This window comes from Helianthus annuus, chromosome 6 (genome assembly GCF_002127325.2).
Source record: "Helianthus annuus cultivar XRQ/B chromosome 6, HanXRQr2.0-SUNRISE, whole genome shotgun sequence".
NCBI classification, from domain to species: Eukaryota; Viridiplantae; Streptophyta; class Magnoliopsida; order Asterales; family Asteraceae; genus Helianthus; species Helianthus annuus.
Genome location: NC_035438.2, coordinates 57,650,788 through 57,674,137, shown reverse-complemented (window position 1 = coordinate 57,674,137; position 23,350 = coordinate 57,650,788). Strand labels below are relative to the sequence as shown.

The 23,350-nt window shown below is 39.0% G+C and overlaps 1 protein-coding gene across 1 annotated transcript; it reads right to left on the bottom strand.

Moving 5' to 3' along the window:
• Window positions 1–17,239: 17,239 nt before the first annotated feature.
• Window positions 17,240–23,123, bottom strand: LOC110870290 (histidine-rich glycoprotein-like). The gene is made up of 2 exons (XM_022119478.1): window positions 23,085–23,123; window positions 17,240–17,938 (listed from the first exon to the last, which is right to left on the bottom strand). The coding sequence occupies exons 1-2, from the start codon at window positions 23,121–23,123 to the stop codon at window positions 17,240–17,242; spliced, it is 738 nt and encodes a 245-aa protein (XP_021975170.1).
• Window positions 23,124–23,350: the final 227 nt, after the last annotated feature.

Genomic DNA, 23,350 nt, shown 5'->3' with positions numbered 1-23,350 from the left:
GTTAATCACCTATCCTAATATGGTTCCATAACCACTTTCGTTTTGATCAGTGGCTGGACCATATGTGATTAAACCGAAAATCAAACCTTAATTACGATATGTTTGACTTTTCGGTTTTAAAGCTAATTAAAACGACTAAGCAGGGATTAAGACTCTTACTTAGGGTCCTTGCTATCTTTTCTACACTTGGTATTCTTCTCCTACTGATGCAAGCTCAAGAAGTTGTAGTTTAGAAAGTTGCAAATGAAGTGAGCATAAGCTTATGAACTAGTGCCCTTATATACAACTTTCCAACATCATGGATCACTAGCAGCTGTTATGGGAGTCCCTAGGATCACCCCAGATGTCCTAGTGGTTTATTAAAACTGTCCAACAATCCTTGGTTTCGAATAAATTGAGCTTAAGTCGGTTACACAGCTGAAACATACATCTGTCCAAAACTTCTGCCCAGCGACGAGCTTACGGACCGTAAGCAAAAGCTCTTGCGGTCCGTATCCACCTCTTACGGACCGTAAGTCCAAATGAATGCGGTCCGTAACCAAACTTGAATTACATCGCCTAGTTATAGCCTTGCGGACCGTAAGTCTAGGACCATACGGTCCGTAACCGATGACCAGAAGACAAAAATTGTGTGTTTTTATATTTGATCATGCAACCTTTTTAAACTCGAATCTTCAGTCATTTTTAGCAGGAATGGTCCACATGATCAGGCCTGCATGGTTCAGAATACATTGCAATGCACTAGTTTTTCCTTGGAGTCTTTAGAAATGGCCATTGAATTGTCGGTTTTTGGCACATGCAAATCTCATTTCTTAAAGGTTGAATGAATCATCACAAATTCAGCCGAAAGTTTATGAATTCTTTATTAGATATTCATAAGGGTATATACAAAGCTTTGGGAATATTAAAAGGTCACTCAGAGGTAGAATTAACATGTTGACACGTTTAATCCCTGTAGCTTTATAATTTGCCGATTACATTCACATATGGCTGCTTATATTCAATTAATCATTCGATTAAGAATATATTCTCCACATACTGTCATTCAGAGGCTCAAGTTTGGCATGCTGACACTTTTAGTCCCTTCACATACATAATTTCACCGTTTGTCAACTTTAGTCCTTCAAACTCAATCTTTCACATAATTAGAGTTTAGGACACGTGTCTATACATAATTGGACACGTTTTTACGTGGTGTTACATCCTCACCCCCTTAAAAGAAATCTCGACCCCAAGATTTGCTGGAATAAGTGGGGGTACTTCCGTCGCATAGTGGATTCAACTTCCCACGTATATTCGGGACCTCTACGGGCATCCCATTTGACCTTCACTATAGGCACATGCTTTCTTCAGAGCTTTTTAACCTGACGATCCTCGATCGATATAGTTCTTTCAACAAACCTCAAGCTTTCATCAATCTGTACGTCTTTATCAGACATAGCTAGCGAGCTAGACATTTCTTGAGATTACAGATGTGGAACACGTTATGAATTCCACTGAGCTCCTCAGGCAAGTTTAGCTTATAAGCTACACTGCCGACACATTCGATAATCTCGAATGGTCCAATATATCTAGGGCTTAACTTGCCCTTCTTACCAAAACGCATCACCCCCTTCCAGGGTGATACTTTTAGTAAGACTTTATCGCCAACCTCAAACTTTAAAGGTTTTCGCCTCTTGTCAGCCTAACTTTTCTGCCTATCCCTGGCAGCTGTCAGGCGATCACGAATCTGGACAATCTTGTCCGTCGTTTCAAGGACTATATCAGGTCCTGATAACTGAGTTTCTCCTATTTCTGCCCAACAAACAGGCGTTCTGCATTTCCTACCATATAATGCCTCAAAAGGCGCAACCTGAATGCTTGTATGGTAGCTATTGTTATAGGAGAACTCGATCAAGGGTATGTGATCATCCCAACTACCTCCTAAATGAATAACACATGCACGAAGCATGTCTTCCAACGTTTGAATCGTACGCTCGCTCTGTCCATCTGTCTGAGGATGGTAAGCAGTACTAAAATTTAAACGTGTGCCCAAAGATTGTTGGAAACTTTTCCAAAAGTGTGAGGTGTATCTAGTATCTCTATCAGAGATAATAGACACCGGTACGCCATGAAGAGATACAATCTTATCTACGTATAACTGGGCTAACTTATCGGAGCTATGAGTCTCCTTGATGGGCAAGAAATGTGTTGACTTAGTCAGTCTATCAACTATAACCCATATGGTATCATTTCCATGCTTTGTTTTAGGTAACTTGGTTATAAAGTCCATAGTTACCATCTCCCACTTCCATGTGGGAAGTTCTGGCTGTTGTAACAGACCTGATGGCTTTTGATGTTCGGCTTTGATCTGAGCACAAGTCAGGCACTTAGCTACATGTGTGGCAACAGATTTCTTCAAACCTATCCACCAATAATTAGCCTTCAAATCCTGATACATTTTGTCACCTCCAGGGTGAACTGAGTATTTGGAGTTGTGTGCTTCTTGGAGGATTACATATCGCAGTCCTCCATGAATAGGAACCCAAATTCTTCCATTCAGTCTGAGGATTCCATCCTTACCAGGTGCTAACTGTTCAACAGTTACACCTAACTTTTCATTTGGAAGGTTAACTTCCAAAACAACATCTTTCTGTGCAGCTAATAGCCTTTCATTCAGGCTATTCTTAAGCTCAATGCTCTTGGCATTGATCCTGATTGGTTTGATCCTCTCCTTTCGGCTTAGAGCATCTGCAACCACGTTCGCCTTACCTGGATGGTAACGAATTTCGCAATCATTGTAATATACGAAACTTCCAAACCTAAAATAATTAATGCTATAAGTATTACAAAAGGTTTATATGCATCTAAAACCTTTATTGTAAAAATATAATTGTTAAAAAAATGATATCGTAACATTAAATAGGTACAAATACATAATTAGTTTTATATCTTGAGCTTATGTAAAATAAAAAAAAATTGCCTTCCAAATTGGGTCTATAATAACAGAAATATATATAATAATATTTTAAATGAAATATTGAATGAAACACATATATGGAGGAAGTCAACTACACAGTTACCATCTTCATCTTCTTTAGAAATTTCGTTTCAATCCATGTCTCATTCCTTTTCAGTATTCAATCACCGAATCACTTGTAATCTTTTCTAAACTTGTGAGCTCAATCACAATATTAACCATTCTACAAATGTATAGGAGCATAATCAAACTTTAAATCAATCCAAAATCACAACTGCTACGCTAACGAGAAGTCACCGTTTAGTCTCCCGGCACCAAAACGACACCGCATCACCGCAACCTCTGTAGCCGCCGACCACGGTGGAACACGAAGAATTGTCGGAGGAGCCTACCGGTCTCGGATTTCTGCCGACTAGCCCTGATGTGCGTGAAGTGTATATATGTTTTAGGTATGTATTTTAAGCCCTTTTACACTTTTTAGCCAAGTTTTAAATTTATAAAACACGATATTTACTAACACTAAACACACATATGGGCAAGTGCACCCATCGTGGACGTAGTATAGTGTTGGTAAGATACCGAGGTCGTCCAAGGACACAAGAGCTTTTAGTACCGGTTTATCCTCAACGTCTAATCAAACCAAAATGTGAGAAAAAGATTTTTAAACTAAGAAAATAAAACTAACTAAAATGCTAAAAATAAAATAAAAATAAAAACAGATAGACAAGATGAATCACTTGGATCCGACTCGTGTGTTAGTGTAACCTTTGATTATTTTCGCACTTTTGCACTTGTTTAAGAGATTATCTTAGTTATTGTAGTAGGCCCCTCTTTTGAAGGCGACGTTACCCTCAACCCAGTAGTTTGAGTCAGTAAGGATACAATCCTAAAGGGTCGGATTATTGAAGATAATTAATCTTAATGCATAATGTGGTAGGCCCCTCTTTTGAAGGCGACGTTACCCTCAGCTAAGTAGTCTGAGTCAGCAGGGATACAGTCCTAAGTAGCTGGGTTAAAGTTTTAATAGTAGTTTAACTTATGAGGGGGTCAAAGAGTTTGGACCCCCGCCATCCAATACCTTTGGGTATTGAAGGAGGTCCTACTAAATTTGACCCATCCCTTGCAGGATCTATACAGTGAACAATGGCAAGACTCTTACCAAACCGTTCCTTTAACCCCTGACCAGGTAGCCAACAAACCTCCATATAGACCGTGGAGATATGAATGGTGAAAATCTTTTATTTTATATAGACAGTAAAATAATGCCAAGACACCACGGACAAACGATAAGGAAGAATCACCTTCAACATAAGAAACTAGTAATTAAAGTCATTAATACAAAACCAATTAAAAAGTGCAAAAGATTAAAAATAAAAAGTATTACACTAAACACTTGTCTTCACCAAGTGATGTAAGAGACTTAGGCAAACATGACCTTTGATTGTCAAGAACTCTTACGATCAATCTTGGATCCCAAGACGACTCACACACTCTATGATGGACAATGGACAATGGATGATGGTGGTGGATGATGGTGTTATGGTGGTGGTGGGTGGTGGGTGAAGTGTGAGAGAGGTGGTGTGCCAAGGGATGAGTTGAAATAGCTCCAAACACTCCTATTTATAGGCTGAACAGAAGCTCGGGCACGGCCCCCTGTCCAACCTTGTCTCTCTCCTCATTAATTGTAATTTGCAATTACAATAAATGCGCCTGCAGGAAGCTGACCATGCCCCCGTGTCCGCTGGGCACGGCCCCGTGGTGGGCAGTAGAAGCTTCTAAAGGTTTGTATTTTCTGCTGCTACTTGGGCACGGCCCCGTGCTCGCTGAGCATGGGGCGTGTTTAGTCTTCTGTTTCCTTGGTTTTGCTTGGGAAGATGCTGTTGAGGGGTCGGGCATTCCACTTTTGCTCCTTTTCTTGTATTTATGTTAGATTTTGCTGTCTTTTTGCTTCTTTTGTTAATTTGAGCTCATTTAATCCTGAAAATACAAAAGGAAGACAAAAACACACTTTTTCAAACATTAGTACTAAAAAGGGTTAGTTTTATGCCACCATTGATATAATTTATATGTTGCATTTTGCGCATATCAAATACCCCCACACTTGAATGTTTGCTTGTCCTCAAGCAAAACTCTTTATAATGTGGCTTTATTCACTCCCAAATGGAATAGGTAGAAGAGAAGGTTTTTGGGCTTGTCATAGAGTGTCGGGATTTCCAAGATTCTTTATTGAGGTTCTATTTTTATTTATTTACAATCCTATTCAGCATGATTTATTAAGAACACTTCTTAAGATAAATTACTTATTTGGGCATAACATACCTTTTTAAAATCTCATTTATATACAAGTTCACATACCTAACGGGAGATCACTCAACACTCGGCCGAAGGTGTATTTTTAGTGAATCACTCGAGAGCGGCATGGAACTTACTCCTACCATAAGCTTGCCAAGCAATCAATCCTCCTCCTTTTTAACTATATATCTTCGTAAATATCCAGAGGACTTTATGGGTGAAGGTTTAGGCTTGGGCTAAGCTGGGTGGTTGGGTTAGTGGTTAGTAAAAAGGGCGAAAGGCGTAACAAACGTCGGTTTGAAAGACTTTTATTTTTCATATTTTTATTTTGATGAATTGTTCAAACAAAGTTATTTTTTTTTTATTTTTTTTTTGATAAACTTTGTTTGTTTGTTTGGTTTCATCAAAATAAATTTTTTTTTAGGAAGTCATAAAAGAACCAAACGTTGTTACTAAAAAGTAAAAAAAATAAAAAGGTTTAAAAAGGGTTGTTTTGGGTTAAGAAATGAAAAGGTTTAGGCTCAAAGGGGTTAACTAGGGGGATTTTGGGTAGGTGGTAAAAAAAAAAAAAGAAAAATAATGGTGTAGAATGAAAAAGGGTTAGTCCTAATGCCTCCATCATTTACTTACTCGGGTTTAAGTTGGTAAGGACCGGGAATGTATTGTTGTGGCAAGTTCTAGAGTCGTATGAACCAAGCGGCTATTCACACAAGAAACGAAAAATGAGCATTTAGTGTAAATATATATATTTGTATGCTCTTTAAAGGCTCAAAACTCACTTTTGTGGGAAAGGGGTTTTTTATGTGATTAAGTATATATAATCAAATTTTAACTAAGTTTGTCATGCCTTTTCATAATTTTCTTATGTTGGTTCTTTTTATCACGACGCTATCGGTTGTAAATTTGTAAAAATATAACCTTATTAAGACTTGAATTCCCAACTTAAACTTAAACAAGTAAAAAAAATAAAAATTTTTGGAAAAAATTTGGGGTGATTAGCGGTTCCAATAGAGTTTTGTGTAAGGCTTGTTATTAGGACTTGCAAAATTCAAAGTTTTAGCATCCCCCCCACACTTAAACTACACATTGTCCTCAATGTGTCCAAAAAATAAGTTTTTAGGTTGACTGAATGTGTAAAATGGTGTTAAAAGCAAAATTTTATGTTACTGGCAGTCTGGACACGGCCCCGTGTTCAGGTGCCAGCGACAAAAATTTAAGAAAAGAAACAGAAGCCTGGGCACGGGGGCGTGTCCAGTGAACACGGCCCCGTGTCCAGTTACCTGAACTGGGCGATTTGCTGCAGACTGTGCAGCACAGGGCCGTGTTGGGTGGACACGGCCCGTGCTGAGCCTACTGTAATGGGAGATTGTTGTCGGATTGCTCTGTTTTAGTGCATGAGGCGATGTTTCTCGTTTCCCTTGTTATCCTTCACCATCTAGAGTGTGTTTTATTTCTTATAACACCATCCAAACCATCAATTTATTAATAATCATAGAGAGGATTACATAGTCCTAAAAATTAAAAACAAATAAGAAATAAAAATTCCTAAATTAGATAGATCTAGTAATACATAAAATTATCATAAGGAGTCCTAATTTCTCGTTAAGAACCAAAATTCCGGGAATACATTCTCGGTAATGTAGTAGGACTTTTTAGCCGAGTGTTATCTTCGTAGATGTTTTTAAAGTCATTCTTCTATTTCTCTTGGGAGAAAGAAGGTGGCCTCGTTTTCCTCAACATCTTGCGGAGGAGGGGTAGCGCCAACCGGGACTCCTTGCAATATGTCCCTAGGAGGCCCCGGGTGCATGGTATACCACTCGGCTGGTATGATAACTTCAGGCACCACGTTCCATGCCCTTTGGGTTATTATAGGTACCAAAGGGGGAGATGCGAGAATGTTCAACCTCTGGTGCAAGAGGTTAACTTCCCGGAGACACCCTTCCAGTCCCATCGTTAGATGGTTGATGCGGTTGACCAAGGCTTCTTCCACCCCCATCATTTCATCTATAGCCTCTCTTAGGGCGTAAACATAGTTTACAAGAGAGTCTTCTGCCGTAGATGACCTCCTTCCGTTTCGGTTATTCCTTGCGTGTGATGCAGACGTTCCGCTTGTTCTGCTTGCCATTCTGAGAGGAAAGACCGCAACGAGCTCAAATGTTTGTTAAACAGTCCCTCGGACACGGCCCCGTGTTCGATGAACGCGGCCCCGTGTCCAGATGTCTGTAAGTTTTTATATCAAGGAATCTTGCAGGTTTTAAATTATTTTACTGGTTTATATGTAAATTTTGAGCACAAATAATTTAAAACAAAGTTTGCATGACTTATTTTAGACAATATTCCTTTGAATAAGATCTTACCAACACTTCATCAAAGGTTGGAATTATGAAGTTTCCAACTCTAATGGAGGTGTTAATTAAAAATTGAGGAAGAAGGTAATGGACAAAAGTGGAAAAGACAAGATGGCTCTTGAGAACCTTCTTTTAGAACATACCTAGGATAGTATGAGTGAAGATCTCAGGAATCTCTGTCCTTTTGAAGTGGTCCAAATGAGCAGGAATCATGCTGCATTTATAGAAAACGACAGCACGTTGGACACGGCCCCGTGTCGGCTGGACACGGCCCCGTGTGCAGACAGAATCCTGACACATTTTTGTCCGTATTCTGATAAAATCAGAAAAGAATCTTTTGGTGGACACGGGGGCGTGTTGGCCGGACACGGCCCCGTGTCGAAGGGCTGATTAGGAAGGTTGTCTTTTGTTTTAAGGAACTTATCCGGATCGGGTGGTTCCTTACTGGATGGAACAAACCCAAAGTGCCTAAGATACCTCAATTGACCTAGGTTAAGACGAGAACGCAAGAGGTTGTCGGTGAGGGTGATTCCTATGCTATATGTAGGTGGACAAGTCCAACCCTTTTCCGGGCTCTTGTTAAAGAAGGTGTATGCCGAATCGTTCAGGTCTATGTATGCATCGAACGAAGTCGATGGGGAGTCCTTCACGGCACAATCGACACAGGGACGACTATCGTCCAAGTCTTTGCTAGAGTCGAAGGTATTATCGGGAGCAACGAGGTTGTTTGAGTGCGATCCCATCACTTCTTCTTGGTTATTGTCTTGAGATGAATTTAGAAAATCCATCCTAAGTTCTTTTAACCAATCAAGAATCAGATCTTCTAGTTGAAATAGTTCATCAAGAAGCATTTCTCCTAAAATATCTGGTTGGGCGCCTTCGAGGGAGAGATAAGGATTATTTTTACTTTCGCCCCTCTTAAGGATACAGGGAAACGATGGGTCTATATAGTGGGGCTTATAATTTAGAAATAACATTCTAATTCTTTATGTCCGCCTCCACATAATTGACACCACGTACCATAAGAGTGCCGAAAGTAAAAAAGATCATTATCACTCATTTTTGTGTCAGAATTTACCAACCGTCGGGATCTTACGGTTCTGTTTTCAGTAACTGAATCTTGGGCACGGGGGTGTGTTGAGTGGGTACGGCCCCGTGTTCAGCTTACTGTCTGACTTAAAACAGGATTGCCAGTTCCAAAGATTGGGCACGGGGCGTGTTCAGCGGGCACGGCCCGTGCTGAGTTCTGCAGAAGCTGAAAAAAATTTAAGAAAATCCTAGAAAAATAAAAAGAAAATAAAAAAATGATTAGGCCGTTGATTCCTAACTTTCTTAAAATCCTTGTGTCCCCGGCAACGGCGCAAAAAACTTGATGTGCGTGAAGTGTATATATGTTTTAGGTATGTATTTTAAGCCCTTTTACACTTTTTAGCCAAGTTTTAAATTTATAAAACACGATATTTACTAACACTAAACACACATATGGGCAAGTGCACCCATCGTGGACGTAGTACAGTGTTGGTAAGATACCGAGGTTGTCCAAGGACACAAGAGCTTTTAGTACGGGTTTATCCTCAACGTCTAATCAAACCAAAATGTGAGAAAAAGATTTTTAAACTAAGAAAATAAAACTAACTAAAATGCTGAAAATAAAATAAAAATAAAAACAGATAGACAAGATGAATCACTTGGATCCGACTCGTGTGTTAGTGTAACCTTTGATTATTTTCGCACTTTTGCACTTGTTTAAGAGATTATCTTAGTTATTGTAGTAGGCCCCTCTTTTGAAGGCGACGTTACCCTCAACCAGTAGTTTGAGTCAGCAAGGATACAATCCTAAAGGGTCGAATTATTGAAAGATAATTAATTAAGTTATTAATGCATAATGTGGTAGGCCCCTCTTTTGAAGGCGACGTTACCCTCAACTAAGTAGTCTGAGTCAGCAGGGATACAATCCTAAGTAGCTGGGTTAAAGTTTTAATAGTAGTTTAACTTATGAGGAGGTCAAAGAGTTTGGACCCACGCCATCCAATACCTTTGGGTATTGAAGGAGGTCCTACTAAATTTGACCCAGGTCCCTTGCAGGATCTATACAGTGAACAATGGCAAGACTCTTACCAAACCGTTCCCTTAACCCCCGACCAGGTAGCCGATATACCTCCATATAGACCGTGGAGGTATGAATGGTGAAAATCTTTTATTTTATATAGACAGTAAAATAATGCCAAGACACCACGGACAAACGATAAGGAAGAATCACCTTCAACATAAGAAACTAGTAATTAAAGTCATTAATACAAAACCAATTAAAAAGTGCAAAAGATTAAAAATAAAAAGTATTACACTAAACACTTGTCTTCACCAAGTGATGTAAGAGACTTAGGCAAACATGGCCTTTGATTGTCAAAAACTCTTACGATCAATCTTGGATCCCGAGACGACTCACACACTCTATGATGGACAATGGATGATGGTGGTGGATGATGGTGTTATGGTGGTGGTGGGTGGTGGGTGAAGTGTGAGAGAGGTGGTGTGCCAAGGGATGAGTTGAAATGGCTCCAAACACTCCTATTTATAGGCTGAACAGAAGCTCGGGCACGACCCCGTGTCCATCCTTGTCTCTCTCCTCATTAATTGTAATTCACAATTACAATAAATGCGCCTGCAGGAAGCTGAACACGCCCCCGTATCCGCTGGGCACGACCCCGTGGTGGGCAGTAGAAGCTTCTAAAGGTTTGTCTTTTCTGCTGCTACTTGGGCACGGCCCCGTGCTCGCTGAGCACGGGGCGTGTTCAGTCTTCTGTTTCCTTGGTTTTGCTTGGGAAGATGCTGTTGAGGGGTCAGGCATTCCACTTTTGCTCCTTTTCTTGTATTTATGTTAGATATTGCTGTCTTTTTGCTTCTTTTGTTAATTTGAGCTCATTTAATCCTGAAAATACAAAAGGAAGACAAAAACACACTTTTTCCAACATTAGTACTAAAAAAGGGTTAGTTTTATGCCACCATTGATATAATTTATATGTTGCATTTTGCGCATATCAAGCCCTTGAAGCGTTTGAACCAGGTAACCGAAATCACCATGTATCTGCTGTCGAATCATGTTCTTGTGACATTCTGACTTACGTATCCGGTGTTGTTCCATTAATTCGCACAGCCCCATCAAACACTCGTTTCTGTCCATGCCCGATTGTCCGCAAGCCGCCATCCATTGCTTTCATACCCATCTCGCTTGACGACTACGGTAACCGTTTTAAACATTCCGCTAATTGTATTGTTTTACTGTCCATAAGTTATCTAAACTAAAGCCTCTACATCTTGTGTTGACTTATTTTGGCAACCAAACATAGATGAAGTGGAGCTTAAGATAAGAAAACCATCTCTGGTCTTTTCAAATCTTGGATTACTAGTTCTATTTTCATAATTTGAAACAATCAAAATTAGAATACTAATTGAACATGTTTTTGAACCGTTTCCGATCACCGGAGACGATAACATGTCCGTTACTATCATGTCCATACAAATTATGAGTAGTCCATTTAAATATTTAGTATTGTCTTTAGAAAGATAATAATAATAATAATAATAATAATAATAATAATAATAATAATAATAATAATAATAATAATAAGTGGACAACTACTGTTGATCCTAAACATATATAAAAGACTAAATCTGTACATATATATATACATATATTTTGTAAAATAAGGTTGAAAAACATAACTGTTTTGAAAGATAAAAAAAATCTTTTATGATTAAAAGGGTTTCAATAATGATTTGAAGGTTCAGTAAATTTATATTAATCCAAGAAAGTTTAGTATTTAAGGATTGATTATAGAAGCATGGGTTTCTTGCCGTCATACTTTCTCTCAACATTTCATAATACCCAACTTGATATAATAATGATTATTTTTATTTTTAAGTTTATTTCTATTGATTGGGAAACAATTGATCTTTAATAAATAAATGGCTCTTGTTTAAAACTTCTAAGACTAAGGAGAACTATATACATTCGGTGGAACTCATCTTTCTATGAAACTGAAAAAAAAAAACAAACGATTATCGAGACATCGTCCAAACATTTCCAAACCAACCTCGGTTTATGTATATAGATATATATACATAATTTCACATACAAACTTACTATAATGGTTTCGAAACAATTTTAACCCCCAACCGGTATATTTTAGGTCACCATATTATTCAAGAGAGACGCTAGTGTCACGTTAGTTGGAAGCTACGGTTATTATTATTTGCAAATTAAGGTACGGATTTTGTGGTCTCTTGCTTTTAGCATAATATTGTTTTTTTTCTTTATTCTCATAGTGCACGGATATTTGGTCCGTCACTCGTAGCGTAAAGTGTTTACTCGCTTCATAATATTGTAGTATCCATCATCACCGTTCTATGATTTGTTGTTACACATCTCGTACTGAATTATTGCCTTTAATACGCATGCGATAGGTTACATTTTTTTTACTCATTGTCGCATGTTCCCACAAGTTTTTTTTATTATTTATTATTGATCATTGGCTAGATGTGATATAGCCTTAGTGTATCCTTAGTGTATGTGCCTTGACTTGAGTGAATCGTTTTATTGACCTCAATACCCGAGCATATCCACCTATGGGGACATAGGGCGTCATCATAGGCACAGCTGACGTGCACCATCCATGGCGGTGCGAAAGGCCCACAACGTCTCTATATTGTATTGGGTGCTAAGTGATTGCACTTATTGATTATTGAGAGGCGTATGGATCGATCCTAGGAGTGTAAGTGTAAGTGTTAGTGGTAGTGGGATAGGTGTGAGTGCCCACATCCCCTCTACATAATGGTGCATTGGAACTGCAGCTAAAGTGTTTAGTGTGAGTGCCCACATCCCCTTTGTTATTATATACATTTATGGTATTCATCAGTGATCATTCAGCGTATTGTATTGTTTGCATCGTTAAAGTGTTTAGTGTATTGCTTCTATCATTTATGTGTTAATGCTATTGTTTCTCCGTTACTGGGCAATTTTTGGCTCAACCGTTTCTTTTTGTTGTTTTCTTTTATTATGTCTTAAACAGGTACTCAGGGAAATCGGGGAAATGTGTGAAGAGTGATAATAAAAAGCTAGAGTTGGAACAAGGAGTTTAATAAAACCTTATATTCAATAAATTTAGACACTTATGTTTTTTTCTGTTGAGACCGTTATGCCATTTTGGGGATTTTTGTTTTTAAACCTATGGAATTTATGTTTTAATTAAGTTATTAATTATCTCTGATTACCGAATTGTGTAACACGTCAGCCCTAATCGGGGCGGGGTGTTACAATCATAGTCATTTAGAGTTTCTATCCAGCGGCGTTGTCTCATATTGAGTTCTTTTTGATTGAACAAGTGTTGGAGACTTTTGTGATCCGAATAGATCACACATTTTGTTCCATATAAATAATGTCTCCATAACTTTAGTGCGAATACAACGGCACCCAATTCTAAATTGTGGGTGGTGTAATTCTTTTCATGCACTTTTAGTTGTTATGATGCATAGGCGATCACCTTGCCTCGCTGCATAAGTACACATTCCATACGGGTGTGTAAAGCATCACAGTATACGACAAACTCTTCTACTCCTTCAGGTAAAGATAATACTGGAGCATTGCTTAATTTTTGCTTAAGAATCTCAAAGGATTCTTGTTGCTTTGCACCCCAATCAAATTTCACATTCTTACGGGTCAATGAAGTTAATGGTGCAGCTAATCTCGAGAAGTTTTCAATGAATCTTCTATAATATCCAGCTAAACCCAGAAAGCTGCGAATTTCTGTCGGCGTCTTCGGTGCTTCCCAATTCATAATGGCTTCTATCTTGGCGGGATCTACTTGGATACCACGCTCACTAACAACATGTCCAAGGAATTGGACTTCACGAAGCCAGAACTCGCATTTGGAGAATTTAGCATACAATTTCTCCTGTCGAAGCAATCCAAGATACACCGAAGGTGCTTCTCGTGATCAACTTGGCTACGAGAGTAAATAAGTATGTCGTCTATAAAGACAATGACAAACTTATCTATGTATGGTTTACAGACTCTATTCATGAGGTCCATGAATGCTGCAGGCGCATTAGTGAGCCCGAAAGGCATCACTAAAAACTCAAAATGTCCATACCTCGTCCTGAATGCCGTCTTAGGCACATCTTCAGTTCGGACCTTGAGTTGATGATATCTAGATCTCAGATCAATCTTTGAGAAATAGCTCGCCCCTTGGAGTTGATCGAATAAATCATCGATCCTGGGCAAAGGATAATGATTCTTGATTGTTACCTTATTCAATTCACGGTAATCAATGCATAAGCGCATTGATCCGTCCTTCTTTTTCACAAACAGTATTGGAGCTCCCCAAGACGAAGAGCTGGGTTGAATAAAACCTTTCTCCAGTAAGTCATTGAGTTGAGTCCTAAGCTCTTTCATTTCCGTAGGTGCTAGACGATAAGGAGCTCGTGCAATAGGTGCAGATCCTGGTAGAATGTCTATCTTGAACTCTACTTGCCTCTCAGGAGGTAACCCAGGTAACTCATCAGGAAAGACACCCGGATATTCAGAGATGATCGGAATGCCTTCAATCTTAGGCTTCGGATCATTCACAGTCACTTGTGCCATGTAAATGACACATCCACTCTTCAAACACTGCGATACCTTGAGAATAGACACATTGCTGGGCAATCCATATTGTGTATCTCCTTGAATAGTGACTGATTCAGCAGAAGGGGTTTTGATAATAACTAGCTTTTTATCACAGGAAATTTGGGTTTGGTTATGCAACAACCAATCCATGCCTAAAACTATATCAAACCTAGCCAATTTCATTGGCAAGAGGGATAACGGGATAGAATGATTCTTAATGGATATAAAACATCCATCAAGAAGAGTGGAAGCTGTTTCTAAGGTACCATCGGCAAGCTCTACCTCATATTTTATGTCTAGAGTCTTAATAGGCAAATTCAATAACTTACAGAACTTATGATCTACAAAAGACTTATCAGCATCGGAATCAAATAAGACTCTAGCATAGTTATTATTGATGAGGAAGGTACCTATTATGACGTTCTCGTCATTCACTGCTTCCCTCGCGTTCATTTGAAAAACTCTTGCATTGTTTTTCTTCGCCTCCTCGGGCTTTTTAGCATTCTTAGGGCATTTGGTCTTGATGTGCCCCTTTTCATTGCAACCATAGCAGGTTGCATCCTTGATATTTCGGCACTCAACAGACTTGTGCCCTTTCTTCTTACAAATCCCACATGGTTTGGCTTGTGGGTCTTGGTTGCACTTTCCAAAGTGCCTTTTGTGACAAATCTTGCACCTGGGCTTGTCATCTGACTGCCCCTTCTTGAAACTAAAGTTCCTTTTACTCTTCTTGTTTGACTGAGGAGACTTGTCTTCCTCCCTCTTCCTCTTCCCATCATCGGTAGCCTTCTTTGCCCTATTCCTCACCACATCAAGAGTGAGGGACAAAGATAGATCCACAGCAGATCTATATGTGGCTGGCTTAGAAGCCTTAACGTTCCCTTTCACTTCAGGGGCCAAACCACCGATGAAACGCGCAATGCGTTTGGGTTCAGGGGTGACTAAGTATGGTACAAGCCTTGACATTGAGTTGAAGCTAGTCACATAGGATCTACAATCCAAATCCTTCATTACCAAGGTGAGGAAGTCAGTCTCTATCCTCTCGACCTCATGTTGAGGACAATAAGTATCCTTCATCAAATCAACAAACTTGTTCCATGAAAGATTATACAATGGAACTTTTCCAGTGGCTTGCACTAACGCTTTCCACCAAGTGAGGGCATCGCCCTTGAAAGATTGAGACACAAACTTTACTATATTTTCTTTAGCACATCTGCTGATGTCTATCATTGTCTCCAGTTCGTCCAACCATTTCATGCAATCAATTGCTCCCTTTTCTCCTGTAAAATCCCTCGGTTTACAGGAGACAAAGTACTTATAGGTACAACCCTTGGTGTACCTAGGAGTCTGCTAAAAAACAATCTGCTTCTGCGGTTCACTTCTTTGATTAGACGAGTGCTGAGACTCATCTTTCTTTAGTGTATGCGAATGAGAATGGGACTTAGAATGAGTTTTGGACCGAACAATACTCGGCTCCTTGAACTTATCATCCACAGCTTGAGTAACCGCTGCGGTTATCATTGCTTGCAGTTCGGCACCAGTGATATTAATCCTGGTGTTGTTTCCTTCTGCGGGATGACTGTTTGCTTCATCCGAGCCAGCCATTTTTTGAGTACCATATCAAACAATAATGATATATTTAAATTATATAATAAATCATCGCATTGATGATTAGATGGTCATGGTATTATTAAACCATGTAGACCATTTTAAATCATAATCAATAGGATATAATTATTTATATTTACTAGACAGGGGAATTATAATTTACAACCGTCGATGTCATAAAGGACATTTTTATTTAGCACAAGGCTCATCTCGAAGGACATTTAGATGGCACAGAAGGCCTTGTCACAAGGACGATTAAAATATAATCATTGATCTCTTGGATCAGTGATCTTTTTAAGGGTCGAACATAGTTCATCGCCTTTTTGACAAGAAGTTTATAAAATAAAACTATTATTGTCATTATTACACCTTTGCTTATAAGCATACATCTCATATGGATGTTTTAGGCGTATACATCATATTGATGTTTATTAGCCATGATTCACATTGATCATTTAGGCTATGATAGTGACTTGAAAAGATCCAAGTACATTTGGGAGCATGTGTGGTTTCTCGTACCACACAGCCAGGAATGTTAACATGTTTTCAGATGTTAACAAGGATTCACTGTCTTAAAAAGGTTGTACCATCATAGCCATTTAATATTTTGGCTAGGTTATACCTCTAAGAATTTCTTTGGCAGATCAATTAAAAATTGAAATGATAAAGCATGATGATGTAATAAAGTACATAATTAAATCCAAAGAAATTTCATTAAACATTAACTATTACAGGGTGCCCTAAACGGGTCTTAAAAAGAACATACTGCTCACACAGGGGCTACAAAAACAGAAATAAGTCCTCACAGGGACTTGGTACAGAAAATGAAAAATAATGTCCTCGCAGGGACAAAATTAAAGAACAATACAAGATAAAATAACTTCCTACTTCTTCTTGCCCTTAATAAGGCTCGCAAGGCCCTGGAGAAAGCTACTATGCTTCTTCTTGGTTTCACTTGCCTCTGTTCAACCCTATCTAACCTTTGCAAGATCTCCTGAGTTTGCTGCAGTTGGGAAGGAGGAGGTTGCTGGTATGGGGGGTATTGATAACCCTGCACTGGATATCCAGTTGGGTAAACTGGAGGGTAAGAAGAAGGATAAAGTGCATTGTATTGTGCAGTAGTGAGATATGGATCATGGGTTCCATAATCCGATGGGTATCCTGATGGGTTATACCCAGATGAACCTGGGTAAGTCGGGATCGGGTTGTCGAAACCCACTGGCAGTGGTGGTGGTGCATAAGAAACCGGCGGAGGATCATTCTCCGGCACCGCGTGCGAGGGTCCACCCATTTGGGGGTCCTCGGTGATAGGAGGGTAAGAACTTGAACCCTGAGGAGAACTGAAATGAGGTCTCCTCGCACGGATATTCATGCATTCCTCCTTCGCCTCAGAGGCTCAGGAGGTGGCTGTTGAGGCGGCTCCTCAACAGGAAGTGGTGGAGGTGAAACTGCTTGAAGCTGTGGTTCAACCAAAAGAGGTTGAGCAGGAGAGTTATGGTACAAAGGAGTAAAGTACCAATCATACGTGGCCATCCTCTTTTGGTATGAATCGGGCCCTCGGTATGGCGATCCCTGAAATGGGGAACCGCTTGAGATGCTAATTGGGTGGCCCGGTGTTCCGGTCTGCATTTCAGCGTCCGAGTCGTCATCCATCTCCATTTCATGAGGAAAGTGATCCTCGGGTCCTAGAGGGTTGTAGCCCAAATAGTCGTTGACATAATCATTCGGATTAAACTGTGCTGGGGAGTAGGTAGAATCCGAGTCATGAAATGAATGAGAATGCAAAGAATGATAGGATTGGTGAGAGTCATGGGAGTGATGGGAGTGTTGGGAATGTTGGGGCTCGTCTGGAACAGGCGGCCCAAATGATGGATGGAAAGAGGGGGATGAGCTCAAAGAGACAGAATGTCTCACTGGCTCAAAGGAGTGACCCCAATGATCGCGGGAATCAGAACTAGAAAACAACGCAGACGGGGTGCGTCGATGGGAAGGTCCTGCTGATGGTCCACCTCGCATGGGACCCTTTGCTTTGCCTCTTACTCTTGGTGGCATTGTAGATGAATATTCCTGTCAAAACAAGTAAACAAAACAAAATAAAATATAAACAGCAAAGGAAAGTTAAGAATAAATCCTAGGTCATTGGCCTAGACTCGGAAGTCTAAGGAATGTGCTTATTGTGTCATTGAGATTAAACACAAAAGGTTAGTGTTTAATTCACTCAATGTTGCCTCTGATACCAACCTCTCACACCCCTATATTTCCACATATTACTGGTGGGCCCAGCGGGGAGTATCGTGACGTAGTTGATATCATCATTGTCAATACACACAATATAATAGCACATCGGAAGGCTTGTTGAATAAACTATTACAAACCATAATTTCTGAGTGTTCGAGTGAAAGAATATACAGACTGGAATGTAATAAGATCCAAAGGCGGATCATAAATATTTACAAAGAAACAAAATAACAGACTTCAGGTATCTATGGATTTGCAAGATCCTCTTATGATACCTAATAGCTCCAGCCTATTACGAGAGGTACCTGTCAATCAGTCTTTAAGAAAATACGTCAGTCTACACTGGTAAATACAATTAACTGACTCTTTTGAAAACATTTATGAAAATTGATTTAAGTGCACATGGCACAAATCATTTATAACTTGGGACAATTATTTAAAGATAATCCTGTATACAGATTTACATGTTTGTCATACATATGGGGCCGGTTTGGAAGCCGGTCATGATTAACCGACTCACCACTTATAGAACCCACAAAGGAGTTATCCCCAACATGTGGGTTTATATATTATTTAGCATTTGCATCTGTCAGGTGTATGCCTACACCCCGTGCATAGATCGTGGCCATTTTCAAATGAAATGAGCCGAGGATATCCAGGACACGGTCGAATTAACCCCCAATGTTTATGTTATCAAACAAGACAGATCAAAACGGGTTATGTAAATTTATTAATCACAATCTGAATTTAATACCCGACCAAGCAGTATTATTATAATAATGTATCCCAAGCCTGTATAAGGGAAAATAAGTTAAAAGTATTTACCTGAGCTAATGTGAAAGGTAACTCAGCAGTACAATCCTAAGATTTTTGATGGTACCTTCTACTGGATGCTATTTAATCTGTATAAAAGGTTTATTAATCTATTAGGATGCTAACGGCCTTAGTTAAGTCAAAGACTTAGATCGGCTAACTAGAAAGAAACCTTACGCTTCTAAACGCTAGATTAAGCGGAGACCGGAATAGAATGTGGTTTAGACCCGACAAGCTTGGATACTTATATAATATGGGTAAACTAATCACATTCTGGAATTTGAGGATTTAATGATAAGGTTAAGCCCATTTCGGCTATTTTACGTAAACTAGTCACATAAGCCGATCCAAACGTATAAACGCGTAACGTGTAACCAAATGAATTATATACAGGTCTTAATTGTTATTATGCTTAAAATATGTTAATACATCAGTAGGATGTTAACATATATGCCCAAAAAGTAATTTAAACCAAGTTAAGTCCCATAAGGGCATTTTGGTAATTTTAATACTTATAAAAGAGATTTTATAACAAACTGAAGTTCTGGTCTTTTAAAATCCGTAAAATATTTAATTTATCTCATTACATCAGTAAGATATCATACATATGTGAAATTTACTATTTATGACCAAACTATGTCCCAAAGGGCATTTTGGTCATTTCACATAGGCTTTTAAGGGTATTTTTGGAAACCTGAGTTCATAACTTATACCTACTGTAAAAATATATAAATTTCTTTAAAAAGTCAGTAGGTAACAAGTCTTAGGTGTTAAATATGGTTTTAAACCATACTATGCACCTAATTAGTGTAAAACTTGCTAATTGACGATAATCAAGATGTTTATGAAATTCCAAGGTTTTGATCAGTTTTAAATGCTCAAAATAATTTATTTAATGTATGAAATCAGTAGGAAAAAGTTTGGCATTCAAATCCTTTGTTAATCTCATTTTATGCCTAAAAAGGGTATTATCGTCATTAACCGAATTACACAAGAACTCTATGTTTTAAATAGATTCTAATCTGACCAAAAGTCTTAAAATTCCTTAAAAATAATATCTTAATAGTAGGTAATGAGTTTTGGTTCAAAATCCAAGTTTAAATGTGCATTATGCAAGATATCGCAAATTAATTAATAAAAAGCTTCTAATTACGATATCGAGCATAACTTCTATTTGGGACCAAGAACTGATGTCAAATTTTTGGGACAAGCTTATATATTAGTAACAAAGGTTTTTTTCCACTCACATTTCTAAAAATCTCATTTGTGTGTCAAAAGGGCATTTATGGCATTTTTAAGCATATTAACGATCAAGAGCATATAATTCAAACCACTAAGAACCATGCAATATAACTTCAGGGGGTTATACTACTTAATAATATGGTCCTAATGGAAGCTTAAAACATTGGAGGATTAAGCTTAAACGGGTCAGAACTAAAAGTCAAACTTTCGGTTATAAACTGACCTTAGACTGATAATTGTCGGGTTAGGACTGACAAAGCATGTTCTAATATTAATTATCAAGTCATTAGAATGTTAAAATATAATTTAGAACCTCTGTTATAGTAGTTTAATTCATTTTTAAAATTTCTGTCCAGTTTGACTTTTTGTCAAACTAGTTTGACCCGACAATTAACTAGTCAAACGAGATAATTATGAGGTGCCCTTTTAAGGGTTAATCACCTATCCTAATATGGTTCCATAACCACTTTCGTTTTGATCAGTGGCTGGACCATATGTGATTAAACCGAAAATCAAACCTTAATTACGATATGTTTGACTTTTCGGTTTTAAAGCTAATTAAAATGACTAAGCAGGGATTAAGACTCTTACTTAGGGTCCTTGCTATCTTTTCTACACTTGGTATTCTTCTCCTGCTGATGCAAGCTCCTGAAGTTGTAGTTTAGAAAGTTGCAAATGAAGTGAGCATAAGCTTATGAACTAGTTCCCTTATATACAACTTTCCAACGTCATGGATCACTTGCAGCTGTTATGGGAGTCCCTAGGATCACCCCAGGTGTCCTAGTGGTTTATTAAAACCGTCCAACAATCCCTGGTTTCGAATAAATTGAGCTTAAGTCGGTTACACAGCTGAAACATACATCTGTCCAAAACTTCTGCCCAGCGACGAGCTTACAGACCGTAAGCAAAAGCTCTTGCAGTACGTATCCACCTCTTACGGACCGTAAGTCCAAATGAATGCGGTCCGTAACCAAACTTGAATTACATCGCCCAGTTACTGCCTTGCGGACCGTAAGTCTTGGACCATACGGTCCGTAACCGATGACCAGAAGACAAAAATTGAGTGTTTTTATATTTGATTATGCAACCTTTTTAAACTCGAATCTTCAGTCATTTTTAGCAGGAATGGTCCACATGATCAGGCCTGCATGGTTCAGAATACATTGCCATGCACTAGTGTTTCCTTGGAGTCTTTAGAAATGGCCATTGAATTGTCGGTTTTTGGCACATGCAAATCTCATTTCTTGAAGGTTGAATGAATCATCACAAATTCAGCCGAAAGTTTATGAATTCTTTATTAGATATTCATAAGGGTATATACAAAGCTTTGGGAATATTAAAAGGTCACTCAGAGGTAGAATTAACATGTTGACACGTTTAATCCCTGTAGCTTTATAATTTTCCGATTACATTCACATATGGCTGCTTATATTCAATTAATCATTCGATTAAGAATATATTCTCCGCATACTGTTATTCAGAGGCTCAAGTTTGGCATGTTGACACTTTTAGTCCCTTCGCATACATAATCTCACCGTTTGTCAACTTTAGTCCTTCAAACTCAATCTTTCACATAATTAGAGTTTAGGACACGTGTGTATACATAATTGGACACGTTTTTACGTGGTGTTACAGATGGGTGGCAACGTATTGGACGGCCAGCTGACTTCTGTTGTCAGTGCCCAGCGTACCACTTGCTGGTTGGTCACAGAAGTCAAAATGACAGTTCCACTTGTACAACAATAGGATGCGAGCTTGCGCAACCCCACCACACGCGGTAAATTATGCACATATAGGCCAACACATTTGTACGTCGCTCTTCACTTCCTTCGCCGTCCCGCGCGTGCCCGCGCAGGATCGCAACATGGAAATGTGTTTGACAGAAAGTGAATGTAGTAAGCTACTATCATCTTTAGTAGCAATCACCGCATTTCGTGTATGTTGCCGAAAACAGCCATTTTCATACACAATGTAAGTTTCTCATCTTTTCCCGAGTGGGAAAGCAAACTGGGTTCGCGCTTGCCTGCACGAATTGAGGCAAGTTCTTTGTCGATTGGGACAATAAGCCGGGTGATGGTCATTCGCGCCCAAGCCTGTTGTGAGATTTTGGACCATACCCCTTCAAGTCCCCCCAGTCAAGTGTTGCTTCCATGTGCAGGTTCCAAGTGGGTGTAATGCTGGACTAATAAGTTCTCAAAAGAGGGAAAGGTTAAATGCGTGTGTGTGTCCTTCTTAGAATCAGTTTGGAGAAGATACTAGACCAAGGCCTTTTTCTCTTGCTTCATGTTTATTAATTGGTCAGTTGATCTGAATAAATGGGATTTGTTTCAAAGTTGCCATTTTGTTAGTGCTTTATGTTCATCAATTGGACATCTGCTTTGATGTTGATGTCCTAGTTTGGTGGTTTGTATTTGTCAATTGGTCATTTGTATGAGTTTTCTTCTAATAGTACAAGTCATCTATCATCAGTCGTGCTTGCTCAAAAAATGCAATATAACGTTTTTGAAACCAATGGGTAGATAAATAAAGTCATAAGCAGACTTGTTACCACCATTGTTGAGCTTCATGTTCTCAAGTTCACAATGATTATCAAGAGTCTGCACCAATAACTTCCGAGTATATCTTGCCGTTGCTTAATATTTATTAACTAGTCGTTTGTCTGAGTGTTCTTTCTCTTTGAATAAATGGAATTTGTTTCAAAGTAAAAAGAACACTAAAACCAGTTGTCCTTGCTATAGGAAACCGCGTTGCGTCGGTCAACGCAAGTGGTTTTTGTGCGGAGTCGTGGTCCCCCATCTTTTCATGTGGATAAATGAAATTTTGTGTTGAAGCACAGGCTATGTGGATTGTGTTGGTGGAAGATGAGAATGAATAGTTCTCATAGCCACCGTTTCCATAATCACCTGTGGGTGCGGTTTACCTTTCCCAGAGCCATCGTTTCCATAGCCACCGTTTCCATAGTCACCTGCAGGTGCGGGTTACCTTTTCGCATATACTGCAGGTGCGCAAGTGGTAGTGGAAAGGTTTCTGGTTGTTTGATGTGTAATGTAGGCGTGTGTACCGCAGGTGGAAGTTGGTGGGATCTGGTTGGTGCAAAGGTGATGTGACCATGACTGGTGCACTGATCGAGGCATTAAATGCACTGTAGCAGAAGCTGATTTGTTCGCCCATTGTCAGGCGCGTGGA

Coding starts and splice junctions, on each gene's coding strand:
- LOC110870290 (XM_022119478.1), bottom strand. CDS start 23,123: ATGGAAACGGTGGCTATGGAAACGATGGCTCTGGGAAAG. Junction 17,939..23,084: donor AAACGATGGCTCTGGGAAAG/GTAAACCGCACC, acceptor TTGTTTTGACAG/GAATATTCATCTACAATGCC.